Consider the following 23,228-nt stretch of genomic DNA (forward strand, 5'->3'; position numbering starts at 1 on the left):
GGCAATAGGACTGGTTTCAGGATGAAACTTGCACCTCAGATCATCAGGCATTAGATTCTCATAAGGAGCATGCAACCGAGACCCCTTGCATATGCAGTTCACAATAGGGTTCAAGTTCCTGTGAGAATCCAATGCTGCCGCGGACCTGACAGGAGACGGAGGTCAGGCGGTGATGCTCACTTGCCTGGTGTTCACCTCCTGCTGTGTGGCCCGGTTCCTAAGAGGTGGCGGACTGCTACTGGTCCATGGCTCAGGGGTTGGGGGCCCCGATTTACAACAACATGGATGAACCTGGAGGACATCATTAAGTAAAATAAGCCAGACACAGAAAGGCAAATACCGCATGATTTCACTTATATGTGGAATCTAAAAAAGTTGAACTCATAAGAAGCAGCAAGCAGAATGGTTACCAGGAGCTGAGGAAAAGGGGAGGTGTCCATCAAAGAATGCAAAATTTCAGTTAGATAGAAAGAATAAATTCAAGAGATCTATTGTACAACATGGTGACTATAGCTAATAACAATGTATTGTATTCTTGAAAATTGCTGACTGGGCACAGTGGCTCACACCTGTAATCCCAGCACTTTTGGGAAGCCAAGGTGGGAGGACTGCTTGAGCCCAGGAGTTCAAGACCAGTCTGGATAACACATTGACACTCCCCTCTACAAAAAATTTTAAAATTAGCCAGGCGAGGTAGCATAGTCCCAGCTACTCGGGAGGCTGAGGTAGGAGGAACACTTGAGCTCAGGAGGTTGAGGCTACAGTGAGCTATGACAGCATCACTGCACTTCAGCCTGGGTGACAGAGACCCTATCTCAAGAAAAAATAAAAAAGAAAATTGCTAAGAGAGTAGATTTTAAGTGTTCTCACCATACACAGAAAAGGTGAGGTAATGCATGCTCATTAGCTCTATGCAGCCATTCCACAATGTATACATATTTCAAAACAACCTGTTGCCCTGGGTAAATATATACAATTTTTACTTGTCAATTCAAATTAATAATAGTAAATGTTGTATCTAAATAATTTGCATAGCTTTTCTTAAAACAAAAAATAGAAAATTTGAACTCCTAGCACCTATTTATTCCTTAATATTAGAAAAGTAACATGTGTTAGAGTGAAGCAAGACAGAAATTCATTCTGGGCAGGAACCGACGGATCTACCTGGATCTGACCTGAGATACGAGAGAGTCATAACGAAAAGCCTGGATGTTCCAAAAGGAAGACGCCAAGACCCATCAAGGAACTGTGGCGCTGAGTTCAAAGTCAGAGTTCAAAGCATCTGCCTAACAAAGAGCAGGATTAAAGAAAAAACATGTGATCCATTAGGTGGTACAGCCTGTCCCAGGGTTGCGTTCCCAGTGCAGAGCTGTCTGATCCTGTTTTCCTGGGTTTTGCAGGCACTGAGCCCATTGCCTGACACCACCCACCTTTTCTGGTTCTTTCCCTGTACCCCTTTCTTCCATTCACCAGAGCGACATCTAGGATCTATGACCTGGAATGGCAAAATGAGCCAAGTTGTGGTTGCTAAGCAGGTTTTCAGCAGGCTTCCCAGCCTTGGTCTTGGAGCTTATGATGCTTCCAATTTATTAAGTACAATAAATGATCTTGGTACGACAAAGAATCTGCTATTTCTAGGTCAACATTATACAAACAGTGCACCACTGAATTATAGTGTTCCACAACATGCTAAACAGGTGGTTCAAGATGAAAAAGTTCATGCTTGCCATGTTTTAATTCATTGGCACAAGTTATTAATTTTTTCTTTTAATTGTTTTGAAACAGGGTCTTGATCTGTTGCCCAGGCCGGAGTGCAGGGGTGCAATTATAGCTCACTACAGCCTCAAACTCCTGGGCTCAAGTGATCCTCCTGTCTCAGCCCTCCAAGTAGCTAGGACTACAAGCATGCATTACTATGCCCAGTGAATTTTTTGTTTTTTATTTCGTAGAGACAGAGTCTCCCTATGTTGCCCAGGCTGATCTTGAACTCCTGGGCTCATGCAATCCTCCCACCTAGGCCTCCCAAAGTGCTGGGATTACAGGTGTAAGCCTCTGCGCCTAGCCTAGTTTTTTTCTTTTTCTTTCTTTTTATCTTTTTCTTTTTTTTTGAGATAAAGTCTCACTCTGCCACCTAGGCTGGAGTGCAGTGGCTCAGACATGGCTCAGTACAGCCTCAATCTCCTGGCCTCAAGCGATTCTCCTGCCACAGCCCCTGCTCCTGCTCAAGTAGCTGGGACTACAGGCACATGCCACACATGCCCAGCTAAATTTTATATTTTTTGTAGACAGGGGTTTTGCCATATTGCCCAGGTTGGTCTCAAACTCAAGTGATCCATCTGCCTTGGCCTCCCAGAGTGCTGGGGTTATAGGTATGAGTCACTGCACCCAGGCAATTTTTTTTTTTTTATAATTTAACCATAGAATTCAACATTTATTTATTTATTTAAAAAAAATTTTTAGGCCGGGCGCGGTGGCTCAAGCCTGTAATCCCAGCACTTTGGGAGGCCGAGATGGGCGGATCACGAGGTCAGGAGATCAAGACCATCCTGGCTAACACGGTGAAACCCCGTCTCTACTAAAAATACAAAAAACTAGCCGGGCGAGGTGGCGGGCGCCTGTAGTCCCAGCTACTCGGGAGGCTCAGGCAGGAGAATGGCGTAAACCCAGGAGGCGGAGCTTGCAGTGAGCTGAGATCTGGCCACTGCACTCCAGCCTGGGCGACAGAGCAAGACTCCGCCTCAAAAAAAAAAAAAAAAAAAAAAAAATTTTTTTAGAGATAGGGTCTTACTCTCTTGCCCAGGCTGGAGTGCTGTGGTGCAATGAGAGCTCACTGCAGCCTTGACCTCCTGGGCTTAAGTAATCCTCCTGCCTTAACCTCCCAAGTAGCTGGGACCATATGTGCATGCCACCACACCTAACTAATTAAATTTTATTTTGTGTAAAGATGGGGTCTCCTTATGTTGCCTAGGCTGGTCTCGAACTCCTGGGCTCAAGTGATCCTCCTGCTGTGGCCTCCCAAAGTGCTGGAATTACAGGCATGAGCCATCATAATCAGGCAGAATCCAACTTTTAATGCACATTAAACATGAATCGAAGTTATAATGTCTTAATGGCATTAAAGAGTCTATTATTAAATCATTCATCATTTCATGCTTTTCTAAAATGTATTTTAAGCTACTATGTAGTAATGTAGGATTCCATTTACATTATACAGAAAAATTCCAGCAAATAACTGCAGAAGTAATGATAAAAATAGAAAATCATTGTCCTATAACTTTTTTTTCTTTTCTTTTCTTTTCTTTTTTTTTTTTTTTTTGAGACAGAGTCTCGCTCTGTTGCCCAGACTGGAGCGCAGTGGTATGATCTCAGCTCACTGCAACTTCTGCCTCCTAGGTTCAAGCAATTCTCCTGCATCAGCCTCCCTAGTAGCTGGGATTACAGATGCCCACCACCACACCTGGCTAAGTTTTGCAGTTTTAGTAGCGACAGGGTTTCGTCATGTTGGCTAGGCCGGTCTCGAACTCCTGACTTAAGGTGATCTCCCCAACTTGGCCTCCCAAAGTGCTGGGATTACAGGCATGACCCACCACGGCTGGCTGTTTTACAACTTCTAATGAAGTAGCTGACTTAGGCAATGGTCATCAACGAAGGGTGAAATCACCAGGTGAAAGGCTGATGAGGCCCTTTATCACCAAGGGATCAGACTTTCACCATCAGAACTCATGGGATCAATTTTAGCATTACTAAAAGCAGGACGTCTGGATATTGTTTGGCTTTGTGTACACTATACCACTGTTCCCTCCTCCCCAAAACTGAGCCTCAATCTAATCAAGCCTTTATATCTAACTTCCAGCCTACAGGAAATAGAGAAGACCAACTAACATGTTAAATAACCAAAAGAAGCAATCAGCCAAATCCAGAATGTGGTTTATTTTGAAGAAACCAATCATGACTAGTTTCTTCAAAAAGCCAGTAGAATATTAAAGGATGGGAGAAACGGGGAGGAGAAACTGTTTTAGAATAAAAAAAACTTAAGAAATCTAACAACCAAATACAGTGAGTAATCCTTTTTGGATCTTGATTTGAGAAAAACAACTGTCAAAAACATTTAGTCTTCAGTGAAATCTAAGTATGATCTGAGTGGTATTAGACAATATTAAAGAAGTACTGTTAAATGACTAGGTGCGGTGGCTCATGCATGTAATCCCAGCACTTTGGGAGGCTGAAGAGGGCAGATCACTTGAGGTCAGGAGTTCTAGACCAGCCTGGCCAACATGGTGAAATCTCGTCTGTACAAAACATACAAAAAATTATCTGGGTATGATGGCGTTTGTCTGTAGTCCCAGCTCCCTGGGAGGCTAAGGCAGGAGAATCACTTGAACCCAGGAGGCGGAGGTTGCAGTGAGCCGAGAACGCGCCAGTGCACTCCAGCCTGGGCGAAAGAGCAAAACTCTGCCTCAAAAATAAAGATAAAAATAAAATAAAGATGTGCTGTTAATTACATTACAGTAATGACATAGTGTTATGTAAGAATACTCTTTTTTTGAGATGTATAACTAAAGTACATCGGGGTAATAGTGAAACGATTTACTTTATAATACCCAAGCAAAACAAAAAGATTGTGGGGAAAAATAGACACATACCAACAGATGAATGGATGAAACAAGTCTGGCAATGTATTAACGACTGTTGAAGCAGGTAGGACGTACAGCAGATCACTGTACTCTCTATTTTTGTGTACATTTGGAAAAGTAAAAATAGTAAAACAAGAAAAAAGGGCTCGTGGGTGGAGATCTGGGATCCAAAACCCACAGGATTTGAGGAATATGTTGGATAGCAACGATGAAAATGAACTATGGTAGTTATTCTTACCTTAAGAAACAATCAGAAAAGGGAAGCTCTCATACAAGGGAGCCACAGGAGAAAGCTTCCTAGAGAAAGTATGTGTTGAAGTCCACAGAATGAGAGAGGAAAGGAAGGCTGCATTCTAATTTGGGTTCTCTCAGAGGTCTGCGCCCCACCCATGAAAAGTATGGGGACTATTTCAACTTAGGAAGGAGGAGCAGCCGCAGGTTTGCAAAGGACATTAAGAGAACCTAATTTGGAAGAGAGCTGCCTATAAGGAGGAGGACTGCTATATAAATAGAACTGGAATATCTCAATTTTATCCTAGAAAGGGGCAAGATTAACTTAATTTAAAATGAAAGATAAAGTTACATTATGAGCTTACTCAAAGTTTAAAACTGGACATCTAACCCTTAAAGGTAAGTAAGCTTTTTTTTTTTTTTTAAATGAGAACTAGCCTGGAAGCATATCAGTTGCTTCTAAAATTGTAGAGATATAAGCATGTATAATTATTCTTTCTCAGTGGAAAAAATTGCAGAACTCTCTTCCTAAAAGAAGACGCTGAACAGCACTGTCATCATGGTGTGATGGTTAAGACACACACATATATAACACACATACACTCACATTCATACACTCGCACAAACACTCTCACACATATACGTGCACATTATTTTAAGCAATGCTATCAATAAAAGTTCATTTGTGTATTTTGGCATCCATGTTTAAATTAAATTCTTACGTGTGAGGCTGGGCACACTGGCTCATGCCTGTGATCCCAGCACTTTAGGAGGCTGAGGCGGGTGGATCACTTGAGCCCAGGAGTTTGAGACCAGCCTGGGCAACATGGCGAAACCCTGGCACCACCAAAACTACAAAAATCAGCTGGGTGTTGTGGTTCATGCCTGCAGTCCCACCTACTTGGGAGGCTGAGGCAGGAGGACTGCTTGAGCCCAGAAGGTTGAGCCTGCAGTGAGCCATGATCACGCCACTGCACTCCAGCCTAGGCAACATAGCAAGACCCTGTTTCAAAAAAAAAATCTTATGTGTGTATATCAGAGATTAAGATGGCTATTTTCTCTTTTTTACTTTCATTGTACATATTAAATTAATAAACAGTTAATGCCCTAAAATAATTCAAAGCTAGCCGTTAGAGATACCAAGATGAATATAAGAGGACAGAGGAAAAGATACTTGTGCCCCTATTCTCTCAGAATTCACTACAAAGCACTAAAGAAAAACAAGAAATGGAAACACTAACTCTATGTGTGGAGAAGCTAAGAGCTAAAGGTACCTGACTGAGCAGAGTCTCCACACAGGCCATGTGCCCCACGGAACCCTGAGGAGACTCAGGAGCTGGAGGTGCCAGTGTGGCAGAGGCAAGCCTATTCTGTGGGGTAGTTACACCTTCACGTCCCTGTCTCTTCTTCTACAACTGTAGGAAATGAGAGAGTTATTCTTTAGAGAAATTAAGCCAAAGAGGCCCTGGACTGGGAATGCCAAAAATCGCAAAGGGTAGAGATGAGTATGGGAAAAAAACAAGGAAAGTAAATAAAAGTATGCTCACTGTTCACTGTGACCTCACCCCTCAGGTTCCCAGAACATCTGCAGCCTGGCATACTGCCCCTTACCCCAGCCTCAACCCCAGCAGGAAACCGGGAAATCTTTCTCTAGAAAAAATGTGCAACCCTAAAGGGAAAGATCTATAGACATGAAATAAGAGGGCTCATCAGTGAAAAAGGCAGTTCATCCTCCAACCACCTTTTAGTGAGGCAAACTAGATTCCATGCCCTGTCCATGGATTAGGTACTCCCAGTCCGCTTTGGGGTACCTAAATTGTACAAAGGAATAGACAGCCAAGGGTCACCAGACACCTGAGAAAATGGAAACCATGCAAGGAGTAGAAGGAAAAAACTCAACAGCAACCACAAAACTGTGTAATTAAGAATTCCAGAAAGATAAGAAAAATATATTACATAAAAAACAAGAACAGTATGTTCCTTCAAAAAGGACAATCAGAGGAGGGCTCTTGGAAATTAAAAAAGGAAGTAAAAATTTAAAAAATTAATACAAGGGTGAAAAGATTAGGAAATCTCTCAAGAAGTACACCCAAAATACAGGAAGACAGATAATGGGATAACTCATTTAATTAATTAGTGCTGACCTTATTATGCATCCCATGAATATATATCACTAATTCATTAGAGTGATTCTTAAAGTAAATACTGATTTCACTAGAAGGAGTGATAAAATCACATTAGGAAGATTAAGAGATAACAGAATGAAATGCATGTCTACCATAAGAGGAAGTCAACTGATAGTTTCTAACATCAAAGAATCAAGAGAGTAGTATAGGGTTATTATTCAGAATTATGGAAGAAGTGCAACGCTGAAAAGTTGTAAGTGGTAGTCTCTGGGCATAGGATCAAAGGCTTGGAAAGAAGTGAGATGGGATTGTTTTAGTACTATGTGCCTTAAAAACTATATGCATATAGCCTATTTTGATAAAGGATAACGTAAAAAAGATCAGTATGACTATATTCCTGTTCTGAAGGAGTTTATACTCAGTTGAAAAAAACATGCAAAACAACGATTATAGGAGCATGCAATAAATGATCTCTCAGAAGCACAGAGGATCCTCTATCTCAGTCAACTAAGGAAGGTTTCCAAGGAATGGGGATACTTGACCTGGGGTTTTAAAGGTTGAAAATGAGTTAACTGGTCAGAGAAGGGCTGACAGGTGTTTCTTCTGACACACGTAAGTTTTCTTTCTAACACACAAATGATAGCATTCTATAAGCATAATTTTGAACCTGGCTTTTTAAACTTAACACATCTTGGGAATGTTTCTTCTTATAAAACCTACTTCTTATTAAAAACAAAACAAAATGCTGCTGCTTATAAAAAATTCAAGAGTACAAAAACTTTCAAAATAAAAAGTTAAAAATTCTGCCTTGGCCCCCCACTCCTACTTCCCAAGGATAAGCACTTTTAAATACATGTATAGGTAAATAATACTGAATACAACTGAATGTAAAAATACAACGTTCTGTATGTTTACTATATCTCCCACACATACTTGTTTATACATATAAACTACATTTATATTCCTCAAAGTCTCTTAAAGCCAAGGATTCTGTGATAAGAAATATTAAGAAGTCTCCCTTGTATCAACTTACCGACACAGTCACAGCACTCGTCCCAAAGGGCCCCGAGACACAGCATGCACTCCTTACAGCAGGAGCAATTGCCTTCGCCCGGCCGGCACTGGCAGAGCTCCTAGAAACAAGACAGATGTTAAACTTCAAATTCCAAATAACGATATAGAAAACTGTTACTTTTTAAGCAAAAAATCCTGCCATATTTGCATTTACAGTAATGTATTCTTGACATAATTTTTTATTCAACATTATTATTCATCAGAACATAAATATCTACAATGTCACATAGATTTTTTTTGGACACATTCAGTGAACATACTTTGAATGCTTTAACCATATTTTGAAATAAGGAAAATATTTTATTTTATAACCCATTACTTGACTACCCACACCACCTCAACGAATAATTCAGTACAAGAACCAAAACTGCTTCTCAGCTATTATACTCATTGCCCAAATTTAAACAAATAGCCAACTTGCAGGGTTTCCCAATATGTAAAATGTGAGTAAAAGAAATTCGGAAATTCTATTTTTATTGTTCCATGATACAGAAAACAGTGTGCTCGGTATGGTAGATTATTTACAAAGAAGGTGGCAATTATTTCCCTCTCTAGGTCTCCCCTCTTTGCAATGCAGCTTCACAGTTCCTCTGATCAAGGGACAGGGTCAATTTCTAGACCTCTTGAATTTAGGTGATCCTGAGATTCACTCTGGTCAACAGGGTTTGGTGGATATGACATTATGTCACTTCTGAGTTCAGGCCTCAAGAAGCCTTGAGTGCATCCACTGCTTCTCTTAGGACTTTGCCCAGCTGCCATGTGAAGCCAGAATATGGCCATGTGGACAAGTCAGTCCACCTGGGGCCATCCTAGATCAGCCAGCTTCCAATAAACCAGCAGCTGCCAACAGACACGGGAATAAGGCTAGAAAACCACCCAGCCGATCCAGGCTCAAACTGTCAACCCACAGAAAACAAGAGCTAAATAAATGGCTATTGTTTTACCCACTAAACGTTAGGGTGGTTTGTCACTCCACAAGAGCTAAGATAGCTTGCTCTGTACAAGAAGTTCTAAAGCAATTCCTTTAGCACTTGCCCCTGCCCTCCCCTTGCCATCAGACTGCCACTCCTGAATAGACCCAACTGAAATGGAAATTCTGCAGCCATCACTGATTACTTGCTTTCCCTGGTTTAAGATACCACATATATTTATAAGAAAAACATTAATATTTTATTATTTTGGTGGAAATAACTTATGACAAAACTGATTTTACTCTCAGGCTTAGAAGGAATTTCACAGGTCAACAAATCCTTCCATCTAACACCTGAATCGCTTCTATAATGTTCCATCAACATATGGCCATTGCAGCCCACAGCTGACAAGGAACTTAATAATCCAAAATAGCTGGTCCCAACCTTACAAAGTTTTAAGTGTTTTGTTTTGTTGAACTGAAGCCTGATTCCCGGAAGTCAGGTCCTTAAGACCCCCCTCCTCCAAATATAATTTCTCTTCAACAAAGCCATTCTAATTTTTCATGGCACCTGCCCTGGACAGTTTGGAATGTCTGCCCTGCTTGGCTGCCACCTGCCTTTGATTCCCACCCTGTCTGTCTGCAGCTCTGTTTTGAGCTATATGACCTTTTTTCTCCCTGGCTACAAATAATTGGAACAGAGGTAAAAAACAGACTGTAGCTGGTCAATCAGACTGTCTTCCAAGATTTTGGAAGTAAGACACAGACAACTGTCAATCTCTATTAGGAACTTGAACTAGGGATGATACAAAGCTGGGGCTGGGAAGGCCATTTCGAAACAAGAGGTAAAAAATTATCCTGTGGCTCCCCATTCCTATTTTCCAAAGATAAGCACTATGACATTCATGGTCACAAGGAGAAAAGAAGGGAGGGAAGAAGCCATTCTGATTCCTAATAATGCTCCAGTTCTTGGTTCTAGTGCCAACTGCACTTCCTGTTCTTAGAGATACTGTTATTAGTTGGAGATATTCTTCATTGAGATATTCTTACCAATTGGAGTAGGCTTTAGTTATTTCCAACTAAAAAAGCCCTGTTTAAAACAAAATGATTTCTATTTTTATTCCCCCACGTCCTCATTTTAGATCAAATACTCCCATGGTTTCTTCACTTGTTCCCCATGACATGATGTTAACCCTGCCATTAGCTTTGTCATTAGTTGAAAGTGTGGTAATTCTAAATCATCATCATCCCTATCCCCCTCCCCCTCCCCCTGCTCTCTCCTCTTCCTTACGGCATAATGTAACTAGCCAAGAAGGAGAGAATCCTGCTTACCTCCTTGATTGTGAACACTAGTTTTTAAAATTAAAGGAGCCTAAAATTTGTTTGTTTGGGGTAGCAATATGCTGTCAGCAACTGTGCTACTTTCAAACCATTCCAACAAATCATTTCAGTAAGATTTTTAAAATCTGAGACCTAATGGAATGCTATTGATATGCATGTTTTAAAAAATTAACTAGTGCAATGTAACTATTATTTCTCATTTCTATACCTCAATACTGTGCTTTTAAAATGTAAACACAGGTCATAATATTTATCCCTATTAAATATTTCTACACTGTTGGAGCCAGCCCATTATTCTAATATGACATTTTTTGCAGCACTGATTTTAATTCCTTGGGTTTTGTTGTTGTTGTTTGTCTCCAAAAGTCCCCTCGCTAATTATACAGCACTTTCAAGAATCAACACTTGTGCTATTTTCTAACTAATTCATTAGTTTGATATAAGCGTACATGTGTGACCTAATATATGCACATTGTAATATTTTAGTACTGCAGAATTTTGTACACTCAGGCTGCATTCATGTGACATAGACATTAGGTAACTTTGCTGAGCCTATAAGAAAGAGAGGGACTGAAAGGGCAGGGACTTAATGAGAAGTATAGCTGCTTCATCACAAAACTGGTAATGCCTGATTCAGACAAGCTCCAACTTAGCTGGCAATCTAGAAAAACAGAATTGCCAAAGCTATACTTTGTCTTTGGAGTAAGAGAACATTTCTGAGTACATACTTTTTAGAAATAGCATCAGACAAGAATACTAACAATCTTTTTTTTTTTTTTTAGATTTATAAAGGTTAGCACTTAGTCACAAGAAACAAAGTTTTTAAAAAAATTTTAATTTACATTATGTGTATAAAATATCCTTTTACTATCTTAGTTGCTTATACAGGTTGAGTATTCCTTATCTGAAATGCTGGGTACCAAAAGTGTTTTGGATTTTGAGTTTATTTGGATTTTGTAACATTTGCATTATACCAGCTGAGCATCCCGTATCCAAAAATCTAAAGCCTTTCAATAAGCATTTCCTTTGATGTCATGTCGATGCTCAGAAAGTTTCCGATTTGGGAGCATTCTGGAGTTCAGATTTTTGGATTTGGAATGCTCAACCTGTATTTACGTTATGGACTAAACTCACTCAGGAGAAACAAACTAGAAAAGTAACAAATTTACTCAAAGTCTCTCCTTTTTCTGCAGCTTCCAAATGGTAGCTTGCTAAATGAATTACTGTATATTATGTCAAATATGTTTTAAAAATGAACGTCAATGTAATGGCTTCCGTTAGAGAAATCTGAGTCTGTGAGGCATTCATTATGCCTTTTACTGTCAGTATTTGTGAAGTGTTTTAAACTAGAATGAAAAGGTGGGTGAGACTGAGATTACTGTGAACAAACGTTGTTTTAACAAAATGTTGTTAAAAACATTAACAAATGTAGTTTTAACAAAAGTTAAAACTAACAGCCTATTTAAAAGTTGCTTGAACTTGCCCAGGTTATCTAGTTCTTTAGATTAAATGTATTTCACACCCTCTTAATAGATGCCTGTCCTGCACTTTTACATACTGGTGTAAGAGAGTAATATGCTGTAATCATATGCTTACTGCTTTACAATTTAGTGATAGAATACAATGTGAAAAGCTATGGTAGGGAGAAACAAGAGGGAAACGACAGAGATAAGCTTTCATTACTGTACTATTAAAGAGACAAAAATTCAGTTTAAGACTTTAAGGGTAAAAACTACTATTAAAACTTGTTGGACACCAAACAACAATATCCTGGCTAATATTTTTCTTTCTTTCTACCTTACTACAGAAAAGACTAAAAAACCTTTGTCTTAATAAAGCAGAAGTTTAATCACCATAAATTAAGAAATATTCATAACTTCGGTAAATGAGCCTCCACATACATCAAATACTCTCTATTCTTCATAATTCACATCAGCATTCTTTTTAGGAGATTGGCAAATAAGAAAAACAAGCTCCTCAAACCGACCTTTTGAAAACAGAGTTTGGGCCGGGCGCAGTGGCTCAAGCCTGTAATCCCAGCACTTTGGGAGGCCGAGACGGGCGGATCACGAGGTCAGGAGATCGAGACCATCCTGGCTAACACGGTGAAACTCCGTTTCTACTAAAAAAATATATATATATATACAAAAAAACAAGCTGGGCAAGGTGGCGGGCGCCTGTAGTCCCAGCTACTCGGGAGGCTGAGGCAGGAGAATGGCGAAAACCCAGGAGGCAGAGCTTGCAGTGAGCTGAGATCCGGCCACTGAGATCCGGCCACTGCACTCCAGCCTGGGCGACAGAGCGAGACTCCGTCTCAAAAAAAAAAAAAAAAAGAAAAAGAAAAGAAAAGAAAACAGAGTTTGTGGCCGGGCGCGGTGGCTCATGCCTATAATCCCAACACTTTGTGAGGCCGAGGCGGGCGGATCACAGGGTCAGGAGATCAAGACCATCCTGGCTAACACGGTGAAACCCCGTCTCTACTAAAAAAAAAAATACAAAAAAACTAGCCGGGCACGGTGGCGGCGCCTGTAGTCCCAGCTACTCGGGAGGCTGAGGCAGGAGAATGGCGTGAACCGACAGGCGGAGCTTGCAGTGAGCCGCGATCACGCCACTGCATTCCAGCCTGGGCAACAAAGCAAGACTCCCTCTCAAAAAAAAAAAGAAAAGAAAAGAAAAGAAAACGTTACCCCTAGCTGTTTCAGTTATAAGAATACATGTCTTCTTTTTTTTTTTTTTTTGAGACGGAGTCTCGCTCTGCCGCCCAGGCTGGAGCGCAGTGGCCAGATCTCAGCTCACTGCAAGCTCCGCCTCCCGGGTTCACGCCATTCTCCTGCCTCAGCCTCCCGAGTAGCTGGGACTACAGGCGCCCGCCACCTCGCCCGGCTAGTTTTTTGTATTTTTTAGTAGAGACGGGGTTTCACCGAAGAATACATGTCTTCTATAACAAGAAAGGCTAAAGTCAAGATAAAAAGAAAGGTTTACCAAAATTTTTAAAGTATTTATTTAATTATATAAGACTTTGGAAAATATCTACTAGAGTAGAAAGAAAGAACCCTAAATTCCTCCCCCTTTGGTAAATTCCTATGCATGTCTAACAAAATGATGATTATATACTACCTTGATCTAAAAAAAATAGCATTTCTCTACCATAAAAATCTGTCAACATAATTTAATCAGTGCGTAATAGTACATCAATGTGCCAAAATTCAGAAACAGTGATTAAATTCTTAATCCTTTCCACACCTTGTCCACTTTCTCATTTTTTATCACCTTCATAAACTTTATCAGTTTCTATTTTACTATTATTTCAAGTCTCCACTCCTTAAACAGAAAATATGGTAGAGCTGAAATTTAGAATTTTCTCTTTGGACTGGGTTATTTATATACTTTACTAACCTCACTATGACTAAATTTGGGTTCTGCTCAGTTGAATGGAACATGTGATCAAAACTAAACACCAAGTTCCCTGAAGTCAAAAATAAAGACTGACTCAATGCTTCCAATTATTTACTGCCACCACCTCCCCCAAAGTCCTTAAATGGGTTCTATTTAACCCTTACAGGCACTGTGCTAAGTATTTTATATGCATTGTCATGAATCTTATAAAGATGCAGGTCGTTATTATGCTTATTTTTTAAATGAAGTCACGAAATTTATACAACTTCATTCAATTAGTGGCTAGAATTTGACCCCAGTTACGGTTAGGTATTCCTGTTTTTTAAACACTAAAATGAGAAATATAAAAGTTATTTTTCATTAAGTTAACATTTTAATAATTATAGTTATTACTCTCTTAGAAAGAATAAGCCTATAATTAAACTTAGATAATTCTTTAGGTTGTTTAATCAAAGGCATTATTGTATCTTTCACTCTCAGTACCTGAATACAACTAGAAATGCCATTGCCCAAGTTTAATCATTGTTTGTAAGGGTAAAATTGGAATCATTGGCTAAGAGTTGCAAAACCAGTGACTTGGAATGCAATACTTGATATTTTTTGTTGTCGCTTCAGCTGGTTAATGACTGTATCTTCTGCTTCCCTAGTCTGCAAGTCACGGAGAAAGTGTGGTTGTTCCTCATGTGCAGAAGAGAAGGCTGAGAATGAGTGGTTTCATGATTTCTGTGAGTTCACACAACTGCGGCTTTGAAACAAGGTCTTCTGACTCAAGGCTCTTTGTACCACCATTGCTCTTGCATGTTAGAGGCGAGGTAATATGGAATAAGACATGTTCTATGTGTAAATAACTACGCTAGATGTTCTTAAAGTTTTGTAGACACATTGTTCAACAATTTCATGATGAAAAAAATTAAAACTTTACACTAAATGGAAAACTGAAATTTATACATTTGAATTACTCTTTATTGACCAGCATGAGTATTTAGAGAGAATTTGGCAAACTGTTTTAAAAGTTTATATGAAATCAAAGTCTGGCAGGATGAAAAGTTTGATGGAAAAAATCTAATCATTGAAAATATATTTTACTACATTTATATTGAGGAAAACCTTCAATATGACAGAGAATTTCAAAATTTTAAATGCCAGAAGACAGATACAATCATCTTTAGAGAAGAATCTTATTCCATATACAGTCATGTTTTATCTCTTAAGGATAGGGATACGCTCTGAAAAATGGCGTCTTTAGGCAATTCGGTTGTTATATGAGTATTAGTGTATACCTACACAAACCTACATGGTAGAGCCCGCTGTAATGCTAGGCTATACGGTGTGGCCTATCGCTCCTAGGCTGCAAACCTGTACAGCATGTTACTGTCCTGAATACCGTAAGCAATTATAACACAACGGTAAACATTTGCATGTTTAAACATAGAAAAGGTACAATAAAAATACAGTATTATAATCTTATGTGACCACCATCATACATGTTGTCTGCCATTGACCAAAATGTTGTTACGCAGTGCCATGACTATACAACTGATGTTCTGGTGAAATATTAATTCTTTATGCAAAATAAATTGAGGGGGAGGATATTTATCCAAGACTAAGATTAGACTTTAAGAGTTAACATTTATTATACGAACTCCCAAATTTCTAGGCCAGAAATGGAAACTAACAACTTGAGGAAGAATCTTATTTATATTGACTCTTAGTTACTGATAAATATTTCCATTCTTGTTGCAAAGATCTGAGAGATGTGTTAACCCTGTTGCTATAATAAAACAAGGAAACATCACTGAAAACAACATTATATTCTAGTAAAGATAGCAAATGACTTGGACTTACAAGATCTGGTTTTAAGCCCATAAGCTGTTTGTAACCCTGAGTCTTGGTTTCCCAGTCATGAAAAAGGAATGGTGTTCCTGGATTTTCCCTTACAAACTTTGGCATCCCAATGAGATAACGAGTATCAAAATGCTCTGGTGACCCAGCAATCCCATTCCTAGGTATTTACTCAAGAAATATTAAAACATAGGTCCATAAAAAGACCCATATGGGAAAGTATCAACATCATTCGTAATTACTGAAACTGGAAACCATGCAAGGTCCATCAACCAGTGAATGGATAAACAAATTGCAGTACATCCACACAACGCAATCCTACTCATCAATAAAGAGGAAAGAACTACCCAACACACACAATAATATGGCTGAATCTCAAAGCCTTATACTGAATGAAAGAAGCTAGACAGAACAAAAGGCTATGTACTGTATGACTCCTTTTATATAGGGGAAAAAAAATCAAATCAGTGGTTGCCAGGGGCTGAGGCTAGGGAAAAAGCTAGGTCCAGCTACAAAGGGGCACAAGGGAATGTTTTAGGGTGATGAAAAATATTCTCTATCTTGATTGTGGTAGTAGTTACATGAGTATATGTTTGCCAAAAATCATAAAACTATACATCTAAAAAGAGTGAACAGGCCAGGAGCAGTGGCTCATGCCAATAATCCCAGCATTCTGGAAGGCCAAGGTGGGTAGATTGCTTGAGCTCAGGAGTTTGAGACCAGCCTGGCCAACACAGCAAAACCCCAACTCTACTAAAAAAATACAAAATTAGCCAGGGGTGGTGGTGTGTGCCTGTAATCCCAGCTACTTAGGAGGCTGAGGCAGAAGAATCTCTTGAACTCAGGAGGCAGAGGTTGCAGTGAGCTGAGATGGAGCCACTGTACTCCAGCCTGGGTGACAAAGCGAGACTCCATCTCAAAAAACAAAAATAACAAAACAAGAACAACAAAAAAACCCAGCATGGTACATTGGGGTTTCTCCATAAATTTTGAAGAAATAAACCTAAGTTGAAAAATATAAAGCATTAAGTTGGTATTAAGCAATGCAGAAGACAGTTCTAACTCTGAAAATATATTGCTTTAATTTACTTTTAACCTAAAACTGAAATTTTCTAACCGAACACAATGTTTTTCAAAGAAACATAAAATGATGCTAGTGAATATGTAAAATACAACACTTGTATATACCATAAAATTGCTAAAAATCATCTAAACAGAGAATAAAAACCAGAAGGAGCTATATCAAAATAGTAAGAGTAGTATGTGTTTGAATAATAGGACTAAGAATGTTTTACTCTTCTTTTCTACTTCTCTGTATTTTCTGAATTTGGGGGTAGAAAATATATTTTTATAATAGCAAATAAACATTTAATTTATTGGATATTATGACTTCTTAAGATCCAGTTTAATTAACGTTTGAACAATTACAAAAGATATTCAAAAACACAAACTGAGGTTCTTAAATTAAGGAAACTAAGTATTTATAATATCTTGAGCTAAAAAACAGAAATGTAGGAATAAATCTAATGAAGTATTTACTTGCATATTGTGTAAGCGTAAGTAATCAATGAAGCATTATATTATACCTATGCTGACACTACTTTTACTTAGGTCAAATGAGTATTTAAAAATAAATAAATAAAACAAAATATCTTCAATTCGCCTGTATTCAAAAGAATAAACAATTATAATTAGATTGGGTTATAACAAACCTGTTTTGCCATATTAATACTCTTTAAGGAGGGCATCACATGAATCTTCAAATCCAGGAAAGAAATATCAACCCAACCTCATTAGCATGTTGTTCTTTATAAATTCTGATTGGTAAAGTTTTGTCCTGAAAATAACATACACTTAAATGAATCAGTACTGAAAAGAGTACTTATTTTTGGCTAAATAAGTCAGCATACAAGTTCAAATATATATATCAATTATCAAAATATATCAAATAGTGCCTAGTGCCTCTTTCTCATATAAACCTAGTAACAAAAATTTAGATGCTAATCCTACTTACTGTACAAGTGCCCTAATGAACTTCTTTAAAAGAATCCAGCTGGAGTGAGTTGGGAGTAGGTACAGAGACTGACCACATGTTGATCACTGTTGAGGCTGAGTAATGTGTAAATGGGGGGGTTATTTTACAATTTTTCCTACTTATGTATGTGTGAAAATGTCCGTGTGTCCCAATGAAATCCTCGTTTTGTTTTAACAATGCAACAGGTGAAACAACCAGTGAAAATAAATTTTAATCTCCATTTATATATCAGCAGCTACTATAACTGTATTAAACATTTGGAGGGGAACAATGATTTATTCTTCCTTTAAATTATATCAGGCCTAATTCATTACCTTTGAACATTAATTTCAGAGATTTTCACGTGGTGTTAACTGAAGCAAAAGAGGACAAAAATAGGTTAGTGCCACAACTTTTTTTTTTTTTTGAGATGGAGTCTCACTCTGTTGCTCAGGCTGGAGTGCAGTGGTGCAATCTCAGCTCACTGCAAACTCCGCCTCCTGGGTTCAAGTGATTCTCCTGCCTCAGCCTCCTGAGTAGCTGGGATTACAGGTGTGTGCCACCATGCTCGGCTAATTTTTGTATTTTTAGTAGAGGCGGGGTTTCACCATGTTGGTCAGGTTGTTCTCGAACTCCTGACCTTGTGACTCGCCCACTTCAGCCTCCCAAAGTACTGGGATTACAGGCATGAGCCACCGCGTCCAGCCATAGCACCACAACTTTTAAGAGCAGGAAAATGGGATGAAGAGGAAAGAAACAATTTAGGAAAATAATGTTCACAAGAGAGAAAAGAAAACATTTTACATTGCAAACCAAAATATTACTAGTACACTAACAAATCAAGATAACTATAGCAAGAGACTAAAGTGGAATCTAATTTGCACTGATTAAGAAAAAAAGAAGAGAAAGTTAATTCTTTAATTTACTGAATTAAGGAAGCCCTAAACTTATCTGAACTACTGATATTTTTAACTTAAGACAAAATATACTTTTAAAAGCTGGAATTATTAATGAGAAGTAAACTATTTTAAAATTCCAACTTATTTCAGAAAACTTAAGATTTATTTAATAACTAAATCAATTTTTAGAATAAAAAAGCAGATTGTCAATTTAGCACATAAAAGCGCTAAATAAATGTTCAGATAACAAAGTACTAAAATGATACATTAATTATCTCTGAACCCAATGTTGAATATTCTCATGAAATACAATGTTTATATCATCCTAAAAACTATCATAAATATTAGCCAAAGTACTCACAAGTTAATACAGGGTTTTTCCACTCTTGATACAAACTGGGACTTGAGATTTCTAGGATACAGCATAATATTGATCCAAATTTTAAAAATTATTTTCACAAAAGCAGCAGGGGAAAGTAGTAAAGATCTTCTTAAAGGAAAATCCTATATTACCAAATTTATTTTTTCCTGAAACAGGATAGCTAAACCCCTCATTATATGAGCACGGAAGTACACCAAGATGACAGTTTTACTTTCTTGATGTTTAAAGTTAGATTTCTTTCCTGTTAGAAGCACAAAATAAATATTTACATAGGGACCACCCTTAGGCACAGCAACTTGTAGGAGTGGCAAGAATGACTGTACTGCTTTGCAACCATGCTGGTAAAAAATATTTACATAACAGCTTCCAGGGAAAAATTTTCATACTTAGTTATAAGTGCAGAGGATGCAATATAAACAAATGTTCTAATTTATCCTCATAGTACATCAGTTCAACATTACAAATGTTGTTCAAACGAAACCAATTTAACAAAAAGAAATCTAAATTCCATCTACAAGGAAAGTAATATCTTTTTATAAACTTTTATAGCATTGCATCTTTGTCTTTCTTAAACTACTTATCTTCCACCTTATTGTATTCATTTCTGTACATCTTCTGCAAGTTTAAGGAGAAAAGCAGCTCTCATTATCTAAAATGTCAATGTGCCTTGTACTTTGCTATGAAAGTGGAATTTCATAACTCAGTATGTTGGAATGGAAAGCAAAGCCCCAACAATGTTTAACCTTTTCGGGTTCACCAACTGCTATGAGAACCTCTTGATAGCTGTGGACCTTCTCCCCAGAAAACGATGCACAGGCAGTTTTGAATATAATCCTGGGGATCTCCTGAATACAATCTGGGGGATCTCCCTTAAGAGGTCCAGGGCCCCAGTTAACAATCACTGGCACATGAAATACCAAGAGCCAAACCATTCTTCAACTAAAGAGAACAGGGATAAAAAGAGGATGTTCAAGTTCAGGTTTCTATCGGATCAGTTAGGCTACTCACACAATAGACCAAAAAGACAAGAACTAGACATCTACTGACCATCTACTGACCATCTACTCACCTCCAATCACAACAAGAAAATCAGCCAATCGAAATAAACAAATAACCAACAACTCTCTTCAGAAAGATGATTAGCCTCAGAGCAGAGAACACATTCCAACATCAAGGCCTTCCTTATCTCCAAGTGTTCTCTGCTCTAAGTCCAGTCTGTAAGTCCTATCTAAACACATGGATCTCCCAACCAGGTTTTATTGCCTCATTCTTAACTATATATGGACAACCAAAGAATGCTATACATTTGAAGAAATCCTGACACATAAAGACATAAAAGAAAAAAAGATCTCAAAAGAGACCTCCTCCACCAGCAAAAAAAACTTCCAATAAGTATCCTCCAAGACATTGAAGAAAATAATGCATCCAAAACAAGTAAATAATGTTAATAGGAAAAATTAACAAGCAATAAATAAGAGCTATTGAAATGTAAAAGTTATTGCTAAAATTAAACAATTCAATAGAAAGAGTCCAAAGGTAAAGTCAGGAAATTTCCCAGAATATAGAGTAAGAAGGTATGATGGGATAGAAAAGAGCTAATACACTATATACAAGCAATGAACAATCCAAAAATGAAATTAAGAGAACAATTCCACTAATAATAGCATCAAAAAGAATAAAATACTTATGAACAAGTTTAACAAAAGAAATGTAATACATACACAGAAAACTACAAAATATTGTTGAATGAAAGAAAATCCAAATAAAAGGAAAGGCACACATGTTCATGAAACAAAGACATAATACTGCTAAGATGGCAACACAGTACTCCCCAAATTGATCTACAGATTCAATGCAATCCCTATTAAATCTTAGCTGGCAATACCAAAGCCACAATTCATGAAAGAAATAAATGATAAGCTGGACTTTATAGAAATTTTAAACTTCTGCTCTGCAAAAAAATATTCTCCAAAGAATCAGATGACAAGTCCTAGACCAGGAGAAAATATCTGCAAAAGACTTTTCTGATAAAGGACTGCTATACAAAACATACATACAGAGACCTCAACAATAAAAAAAGTAAACAACCCAATTAAAAAATGGACCAGAGATTCTTAACAGACACCTCACCAAAAAAGGTATACAAATGGCAAATAAGTATAAGATGCTCCCCATCATATGTCATTAGAGAATTGCAAATTAAAATAATGTGATACCACTATATACCTATTTAGATGGTGAAAATCCAAAACACTGAAAACACCAAATGCTGGTGAGGATGTGGAGCAATAGCAACTCTCATTCACTGCTGGTAGGAATGCAAAATGATACAGCCACTTTGAAAGACAGTGGCAATTTCTTACAAAACTAAACATAGTCCTACCTACAAAACAGCAATTGCACTCCTTAGTATTTAGCCAAATGAAGTGAAAACTTATGCCCACACAAAACCTGCACATGGATGGTTATGGCAGCTTTATGTTATTTTATAGGGACAGGGTCTCACTTGGTTATCCAGGCTGGAGTGCAGCAGTGTGATTATAACCTACTGTAGTCTTGAACTTATGGGCTCAAGCCATCCTCTTACCATGGCCTCTCAGGTAGCTAGGACTACAGGTGCACGCCACCACTCCAGATGTTCTTTTTTTTTGGTAGAGATGGGGATCTCACTATGATCTTGAATTCCCAGCCTCAAGGGACCCTCCTGCCTTGGCCTCCTAAAGCAGTGGGATTACAGGCCTGAACCACCATGCCTGGCTAAGCTTTATTCATAGACACTAAATCTTAGAAGCAATCAAGATGTCCTTCAATAAGTGAATGGATAAACGAACTCTGGTACATCCATACTAATCAGTGAGTGAAATATTAATCAGTGAGTACATTCATACAATGGGATATTTTTAGGCAACAATAAGTGATAAAAAGAAATGCATTATCAAGCCATGAAAAGACATAAAGGAAACTTAAATGTATACTCCTAAGTGAAAGAAGCCCCCTTTAAAAGGCTACATTCTGTATGATTCCAACTATATGTCACTGTGGAAAAGGCAAAACTATAGAGACAGTAGAAAAGATCCGTGGTTGCTAGGGGACTGGCAGGAGGTAGGCAGGGATGAATAGGTTAGCTTATGGGGATTTTTAGAGCAATGAAACTATTCTGAATGATACTGTAATGGTAGACACAAGACATACATTTGTCAAAACCCATAAAAAGGTAAAATACAGAGTTAATGCTCATGCAAAGTATAGATTTTAGTTAATAATAGCATATCAATATTGGTTCATCAATAGTAACAGTATACCACACTGATGCAAGATGTAAATAACAGAAGAAACTGTGGACATGTAGGGGGAATGGGTATATGGGAACCTTTTATACTCTCTGCTCAATTTTTCTGTAAACCTAAAACTTTTCCAAAAAATAAAGTCTACATATTTTTAAAATCCCAGCTGGCTTTATTGCAGAAATTGACAAGTAGATTCTAAAATTCACATGAAAATGTCAGGGACCCAGAACAGCCTAAGCAATCTTGAAAAAGAACAAAGTTGGAGAACTTAGACTTCCTAATTTCAAAACATACTACAAAACTATGTAATCAAGACAATGTGGTACAAACATAAAAATAGAGATAGAAACCAATAGAATAGAACTGACAGTCCACAAATAAACCATTTATGGTCAAATGGTTTTGAACAAGGGTGGCACTATAATTCAGTGGGGGAGAAATGGTGCTGGGACAAGTAGATATCCACACACAAAATAATAAAGTTGGATCCCTGCTTCACTGCAGGCTTGAACTCCTGGGCTAAAGCGATCTTCCCACCTCCACCTCCCAAAGTGCTGGGATTACAGGTACATGCCACCACACCTGGCCTAAAACTATAAAATTCTTAGAGGAAAATAGACAAGTAAATATTTATGACTTTGGCTCAGGTAATGGTTTCTTAGATATAACACCAAAAGCACAAGTAACAAAATAAAAAAACAGAAACATTGGATGTCATTAAAATGTAAAACTTTTATGATACAAATGATACATAATAGTTGAAAAGACAACCCACAGAATGAGAGAAAATATTTGCAAATCATGTATCTGACAAGGGACTTGAACCCAGAATATATAAAGAATTCTTACAACTCAACTAGGTATATACGACAAGACAAATTTAAAATGAGCATACATCCAGGGCTATGCGTGGTAGCAGCTCACACCTGTAACCCCAGAACTTTGTAGGGTCAAGGCAGGAGGATCACTGGAGGACAAGAGTTCAAGACCAAGCTGGGCAACATAATGAGATCCTGTCTCCACACAAATTTTCTATTTTTTAAATTAGTCAGGTATGGTGGCACACACCTGTAGTCCTAGCTACTTGGGAGG

General features: G+C 38.1%; 1 protein-coding gene across 4 annotated transcripts in view; it reads right to left on the reverse strand.

Annotated features, from left to right (window-relative positions):
• The window catches only part of TWSG1 (twisted gastrulation BMP signaling modulator 1), a 113,639-nt gene that overhangs the window by 80,945 nt on the left and 9,466 nt on the right, over nt 1-23,228 (reverse strand). For 3 of the 4 annotated variants that reach the window (XR_001897170.3, XM_017951532.3, XM_003914164.4), the window contains exon 3: nt 8,025-8,124. Coding sequence is in view for 3 of the 4 variants with exons in the window: in XM_017951532.3 (XP_017807021.1) it covers nt 8,025-8,124 (100 nt within the window). In the remaining variant the exon portion in view is untranslated. Of the gene's footprint in view, nt 1-8,024; nt 8,125-17,266; nt 17,982-23,228 lie in introns of those variants that run through there. The other variant, XM_021929944.2, reaches the window with a different exon arrangement.

Source organism: Papio anubis, chromosome 19, assembly GCF_008728515.1.
Source record: "Papio anubis isolate 15944 chromosome 19, Panubis1.0, whole genome shotgun sequence".
Lineage (NCBI taxonomy): Eukaryota > Metazoa > Chordata > Mammalia > Primates > Cercopithecidae > Papio > Papio anubis.